Genomic DNA, 7,554 nt, shown 5'->3' with positions numbered 1-7,554 from the left:
TCTTGTCTGTTCTGCTTTATTCAACGTCCACGTTTCACTGGCGTATGTAATTACTGGTCTTGTCACTGTCTTGTACAGCCTTATCTTTGTTTGTCTAGAAACGTTTTTGTTTCTCAGTATTCTCTGCAACCCCGCTATACTTTTGTTTCCTAACATTATTCTGGCTTCGATTTCTTCCTCTATTTTCTTTCTTCTTCTAAATAATGTTCCTAAATATGTGAAATGTTCAACTTCCTCAAATCTGTACGTTTTCCCTCTGTTTGTATCTACTTTCAGAAACTTGTCTTTTTGATATTCTTCTTCCGACCATTTCATGTATTTAGTTTTTGTCTCATTAATATATAGTCCCCTTTTAACTGACTGCTCATCTATTCTCCTTATTACCTCTTTTAGTTCTGCTTTATTTCTTGCTAACACTAGAAGATCATCCGCAAATGCCAAACACTGATGTCTTTTATAGTAAATAAGGCCTGATTTTCCTGCATCTCTTATGACTTTTTCTAGCACTAAACTAAATAACACTACTGATAATGGATCCCCTTGTCTGACGCCGTTTTTAACTTCGAACTCTTCCGTGTATCTATTGTTTACTTTTACTTTATTCTCTGTCTTTTTCAATGTTAGGCGTACCAAGTTCCTTATCTTCTTGCTGATTTCTAATTCCTCTAAGACCTTATATAGCTCACTTCTTTTTGTTTTGTCATAAGCTTGTTGGTAATCTACAAACAGAACTACTGTTGGCTTATCGTATTCGAAGCTCTCAGCCTGAATTTCTCGCAGAGTGAAAACTTGGTCTACTGTACTTCTTCCTTGTCTAAACCCGCATTGATATTCACCAATTTTATCCTCCGCTTCCTTTACCAACTTGTTTTTTATACAAGTGGCCAGTATTTTATATGCTACATTCAGCAATGCTATTTTCTCTGTAGTTTTGGCCTTCCCCTCTATCCCCTTTTTTATGGATATGGCAAATTTCTGCTTCCGTCCATTCCTTTGGCAGTTCTTCCTTTACCCAACATCTTTCTAGTAGTTTCTGTAATTGGTCTGCTAGTTCATGTCCTCCATATTTAAATAGTTCGGCTGTTAATTTGTCACTTCCTGGACTCTTATTATTTTTCAATTTTGACAGTATCTCTTTAATTTCCTCTTTACTTGGCGCTGGCACCATATTGTCTCCTTCTATGTTGCTATTATTTTCTTCTCTTTCCGTATCATCGGTTTCATCTCCATTTAATAATTCTTCAAAATATTCTTTCCACCTGTTTAATATTTCGTTGTCTCCTGCCACTATCTTCCCATTCTTATCCTTATAAAATACTGGTCTTGGTTGATACCCCCTTTTCTCATTCTTCACTCCTTGGTATAAATTCCTAATATTGTTATTTCTTAAGTTTTCTTCTATTTGTTCTAATACCGTTTCATAATTTTTCCTTTTCTTATTTCTTAGCACCTTTTTAGTTTTCCTTCTTTGCTCTTCATATTTATTCTTTGCTTCCTCCGTTCCTTCCTGTAGCATCTTTTGTCTCAATTTTCTTCTAATTTCTAGCTCCTCCTTACACTCATTATCAAACCATTTTTTTTTCCTGTTTCCTCACTTTTTTCCTGTATTTTCCACCTGCTCTTACTATTTTTGTTTTTAGTCCTGCCCACATTTCTTCTAAAGTTGTCGTTTCATTAGTATTATTACTGCTACTTAATTCTCTACTTAGATTGCTTTCATATTCTATTTTTTCCTCTCTGGTTCCTGGCCTAGCAACTACTCTATTTCTTATTTTTTTCCCTCCTCTGGTTTCTAGTTTCTGGTATCTGTTGATCTAGTTTTGCTCCTACCATGAAGTGATCCGTAACTGCGTCTAAACCTCTATAAGTCCTTATATTTTTAATGCATTTTACCTCCGGCTTTTCTATTGCAATGTGGTCTATCTGATTTATTGTTTTCCCATCCGGTGATCTCCATGTTCCCTTGTATATTTCTTTCCTTTGGAAGTATGTACTTTTTATAACTTGGTTGGTTACTTCGTGTTTGCTATGATCTCCTATTGTGGGTTTATACATTTCCTCCCTACCTATTTCTGCGTTTGCATCCCCCAATAAAATTTTCATATCATACTTTGGAATCTCTTCGTATAATCTATCCAATTCGTTATAGAATTCTTCCTTGCTCCCTAAATCCGCTTCTTCGTGTGGTGCATGTATGTTCAAAAAAGTTATTTTTTGATACTTTTCTCTAAGCCTTAAAAGGCATATCCTATTTGAAACTAATTTATACTGTACTACTAACTCTTTTAGTTCCTTCCTTACTAGGAACCCTATGCCCAGTAGTCTATCCTTTCCCCCGCTATTTATAAATATATAGCCCCCTATTTCCATTACCAGTTCCCCTAATTGTTTCGTTTCTTGTAGTGCAACTGCGTCAAAATTACCCTTTTTTAATTCATTTACAATATGCTTTAATTTTCCCTCCTCAAAAGTTCCTCTCACGTTCCAGGTTCCAATTTTCATTTCTTTGTTTATCTCACTATTAATTATCCTATTTTTCTTATTTATTTCATTTCTATTTATTTATTTTTTAAGTTTTATGAGAAACGTCTTCCTAAAGTTTATCGACAGAATCCAGAAGCACCCTTCCGAAAAATCAATTTTGCCATGAAACTATAAGAGTTAGCAAAAAAAGTGAATGTACACTTTCTGTCAATAACAAACTGTTCTATCTAAAAACAGCATCATTTTTTATATTCAGTAGGGCCGTATTAATTATTTTTTTATAATTTAATGAGTCTGAGTCCTCATAACTCCGCCGCTGATTGTTTGCGGGACTTCTACTTGTATGGAAAAATTGTATCTTATAAGAAGATGTGTCATGCCAAATTTGGCTTAAATAGCCTTCTTCATTTAGAAGATATTTAAAAAATTCGATTTTTTTTAAAAATCTTTAACGCCCTATATTTCGAAAATGAAGCGTCTCTGGAAAAAAATNATTCTTCACTCCTTGGTATAAATTCCTAATGTTATTTCTTAAGTATTCTTCTATTCGTTCTAATACCGTTTCATAATTTTTCCTCTTCTTATTTCTTAGCACCTTTTTAGTTTTCCTTCTTTGCTCTTCATATTTATTCTTTGCTTCCTCCGTTCCTTCCTGTAGCATCTTTTGTCTCAATTTTCTTCTAATTTCTAGCTCCTCCTTACACTCATTATCAAACCATTTTTTTTTCCTGTTTCCTCACTTTTTTTCTGTATTTTCCACCTGCTCTTACTATTTTTGTTTTTAGTCCTGCCCACATTTCTTCTATAGTTGTCGTTTCATTAGTATTATTACTGCTACTTAATTCTCTACTTAGATTGCTTTCATATTCTATTTTTTCCTCTCTGGTTCCTGGCCTAACAACTACTCTATTTCTTATTTTTTCCCTCCTCTGGTTTCTAGTTTCTGGTATCTGTTGATCTAGTTTTGCTCCTACCATGAAGTGATCCGTATCTGCGTCTAAACCTCTATAAGTCCTTATATTTTTAATGCATTTTACCTCCGGCTTTTCTATTGCAATGTGGTCTATCTGATTTATTGTTTTCCCATCTGGTGATCTCCATGTTCCTTTGTATATTTCTTTCCTTTGGAAGTATGTACTTTTTATAATCAGGTTCTTTTCCTTTGCAAAATCAATTAAGAATTTTCCATTTTCATTGGTTACTTCGTGTTTGCTATGATCTCCTATTGTGGGTTTATACATTTCCTCCCTACCTATTTTTGCATTTGCATCCCCCAACAAAATTTTCATATCATACTTTGGAATCTCTTCGTATAATCTATCCAATTCGTTATAGAATTCTTCCTTGCTCCCTAGATCCGCTTCTTCGTGTGGTGCATGTATGTTCAAAAAAGTTATTTTTTGATACTTTCCTCTAAGCCTTAAAAGGCATATCCTATTTGAAACTAATTTATACTGTACTACTAACTCTTTTAGTTCCTTCCTTACTAGGAACCCTGTGCCCAGTAGTCTATCCTTTCCCCCGCTATTTATAAATATATAGCCCCCTATTTCCATTACCAGTTCCCCTAATTGTTTCGTTTCTTGTAGTGCAACTGCGTCAAAATTACCCTTTTTTAATTCATTTACAATATGCTTTAATTTTCCCTCCTCAAAAGTTCCTCTCACGTTCCAGGTTCCAATTTTCATTTCTTTGTTTATCTCACTATTAATTATCCTATTTTTCTTATTTATTTTTATTTACCCCTATTCGTAGTCCTTTCCGTTGCCTGTTCTTTGTTATAGTTAGCGTTTTTCCTTTTTTTTGTCTAGTTTTTTGTCTCCTGTATCTTTTTCTGGAGCAGTTTTTTCGTCTTATCCCATTTCCATCTTTTGCCATTAATTCTTAAATTTTGGTATCCAATTGTCACTTTGTTTCCTTTATCTTTTTCTTGCTTAGCTTTTTCCCTTATAATCCTTTGTATTCTTCTCTCCTCCTTCGTTGTCGCTGTTTATATATATTTTTTCACGTTTTAGATACTCCACCTTGCCTTTCGTTTTCATGATTTTCATTTTTTTTTTCAAAGCTGTCCAGTTCCACCACAAATATTGTTTCATTCACCTTCTGTACGGCTATGATTTCTGTTTCTATGTCCAAACATTCCTTGAAAAAATGCCTAAAGTGCTTATTCAACCCCTCTTTATCCTCCTCCTTTAATCTCATTCCCGTTATCACCAAATTGTTCTTTATTCGATCCTTTTCTAATCTTTCTACTGTTTTTTCTATGGTTTCTAACTGGTCTACTATCTTCTTCAATCCTTCTATTTCCATCTTCATTCTTTCATTTTCTAGCTTCATCTCCTTCATTTCTTCATGGTATTCATGATTTTCTTTTCCCATTTCTTTAATTTCGTTCATCATAACATCAAACATCTCCTTGATTTCTTCCATATTACCACTTTGCTGATCTTTGCTTGTAGTGCTTTTTGCCTGTGATCTTATTATCAACTTACTTTTTTTAAATATATCTTTATCCATCGATTCTCTCGAAGGAAACTTAACTCTCCTCTTACTGACATACGTGTTCCGTCTGCACTAGTTACCTCTGTACCGTATATAGTGTTGCCTATCCAGGTATCAATTTCTGCTCTTGTATTTCCTTTGCTTTACTAACCGCATTACATGTTGCCTACCTCAGCGGCGTCAGGTAACCTATTCCGAGTCAACCTCTCGAAAAATATGGCACCTACCAGCTGATTGGAATCCTATTTCCCTTTCTTATCTTTGTATCCTCTTACCCTTGCTTTTTCTTTGTGGATTTTACACTTCCGTATGCGCTTTCATCCAATTCTGTTTCTTTTCTACCCTTTTATATATTTTTCTTGCTCGACCCGCACGCGAGTTAAGTTTCGGAGCACGATCTACACCACGTACGCACACTTAGTCAACTCATCATAGACCTTATAAACTACTGGACTTGCCCAACTGTCTTTTTACCTATATAAACGGCAATCGCTCAGACGTGGGCGAGAGAGATGAAGCTAGTAAGGGCTTAAGCTTCGTTCACAGAATTTCGACTGCAACGCGCTTCATTTAATTCAATCAATCCGCCAACTCGATTTCTTACCTTTTTTTTCTGTTGGGCCGTATTCAAAGACTATAAAAATAATATAGAGACTTAGACAAAAATTTTTCATTTTTCCCAGTAGTGTAGGTATGTAAAAGGGTTTATTATATTACTGTCCTAATTACAGTACAATATTTGAATTGTTTTAGCTATAATATTCCAAATAGTTTTTATATTGCCTTCTTTATGTATTTCTCCATTTATTTTCCTCATATCGTAAACTCGATTGGTTAACATTAACTCTTCTGACGTAGTTGTTTCAAATATTTCATATTTTCTTGCTTTGCAGAACCGCATAAATTGAAACTATGTCGCGTCATTATTCCATGGCTAGAAATTGGCCTCAATGATTTGAGGTCGAGGAGGATTATCCCTCTTTATCCTGCCTCATTTCATGTAGGCCTGGACAGCCTTCGTAGGTGGGCCCCATCCGCCGCGCGCGCCATTATTCCATGGCTAGAAATTGGCCTCAATGATTTGGGATCGAGGGGGATTATCCCTCTTTATCCTGCCTCATCTCGTGTAGGCCTGGACAGCCTTCGTAGGTGGGCCCCATCCGTCGTCTACCCCGACCGCAAATGCGGCCGGTGTAGGCGCTTTGTGGGACCTTTTTTTCCTGGCTGGGCCCCGCCGGCTAGGGCCCTTTCTTCTGGCGCTCTTCTTGCTTCGCCGGCTCGTCTGTGTAAACCCCGGGGGTAGTGTCATGTTTATGTGTGGTATGGTTGGGTAGGGTAGTGCGGCTATGCAGCCTGGGATGCGCTTTGCTAAGGTGGCCCTTAGGCTAGCGCGGGAGGGGAGGGTAAGGAGGGTATGGGGGTGTTATGTGTGTGTGTGTGTCGTTGTCTTCGTTTCTTGATCCTGGCTGTCTCTGAAACAGAAAAGGTTAGCGGGCAGGGGGGGGGTCATTGGGGTGGTCACCCAGGGTCAAAAAGTTGGTGTCTAGGTCTTTTGTGTTTGTCGGTCACGTCGGGTACGTAGTCAACGGCTTGCCTGAGGAGGGGATTGTCATGTCTAGCGGCTACGTCAAACCGTTTCTCCGCGTTTTGTCTTATTGTCTGTGTAGCGTTTGTGTATTGTAAGTCTCGTAATATGTCAGTGTTTCTTACGTACCAGGGCGCGACGGTGGCCGTGCGGAGGGCTATGTTTTCCACAGCCTGTAATGACTTTAAGTGGCTTTTTTCCGCGTGACCCCACGCCGTGGAGGCGTAGGTTAGCTGCGGTTGAAGTACCACCTTGATAAGCGTTCGCTTATTCCTTAAACTGAGGGTGTTTGCTGTTTTCCAGCGGGTAGGGAAGTGTCTTAGTCTGAGTGTCGCGTTTGTTATGTTATGTCACGTATTAAGTTTTTTATGTCATTGGGGAGGGTGCCCCGGGCNGTACAATATTTGAATTGTTTTAGCTATAATATTCCAAATAGTTTTTATATTGCCTTCTTTATGTATTTCTCCATTTATTTTCCTCATATCGTAAACTCGATTGGTTAACATTAACTCTTCTGACGTAGTTGTTTCAAATATTTCATATTTTCTTGCTTTGCAGAACCGCATAAATTGAAACTATGTCGCGTCATTATTCCATGGCTAGAAATTGGCCTCAATGATTTGAGGTCGAGGAGGATTATCCCTCTTTATCCTGCCTCATTTCATGTAGGCCTGGACAGCCTTCGTAGGTGGGCCCCATCCGCCGCGCGCGCCATTATTCCATGGCTAGAAATTGGCCTCAATGATTTGGGATCGAGGGGGATTATCCCTCTTTATCCTGCCTCATCTCGTGTAGGCCTGGACAGCCTTCGTAGGTGGGCCCCATCCGTCGTCTACCCCGACCGCAAATGCGGCCGGTGTAGGCGCTTTGTGGGACCTCCTTTTGTCCTGGCTGGGCCCCGCCGGCTAGGGCCCTTTCTTCTGGCGCTCTTCTTGCTTCGCCGGCTCGTCTGTGTAAACCCCGGGGGTAGTGTCATGTTTATG

The 7,554-nt window shown here is 38.1% G+C and overlaps 2 protein-coding genes across 2 annotated transcripts; both read right to left on the bottom strand.

The window, feature by feature from the left end:
- Positions 1-1,761: 1,761 nt before the first annotated feature.
- On the bottom strand, positions 1,762-2,502 carry LOC111693104. Its single transcript, XM_023457244.1, has one exon. It carries the CDS (start codon positions 2,500-2,502, stop codon positions 1,762-1,764), a length of 741 nt encoding a protein of 246 aa, XP_023313012.1.
- A 692-nt stretch (positions 2,503-3,194) lies between these two features.
- LOC111693103 (craniofacial development protein 2-like) lies at positions 3,195-4,172 on the bottom strand. The gene has a single exon (XM_023457243.1). The coding sequence runs from the start codon at positions 4,170-4,172 to the stop codon at positions 3,195-3,197; it is 978 nt and encodes a 325-aa protein (XP_023313011.1).
- Between the last annotated feature and the right edge of the window lie 3,382 nt (positions 4,173-7,554).

The sequence above is a fragment of the Anoplophora glabripennis genome, unplaced genomic scaffold (genome assembly GCF_000390285.2).
Source record: "Anoplophora glabripennis isolate ALB-LARVAE unplaced genomic scaffold, Agla_2.0 scaffold1923, whole genome shotgun sequence".
Lineage (NCBI taxonomy): Eukaryota > Metazoa > Arthropoda > Insecta > Coleoptera > Cerambycidae > Anoplophora > Anoplophora glabripennis.
Note: the sequence above shows the minus strand (reverse complement) of the source record. Positions and strands in the feature narration are given on the sequence as shown.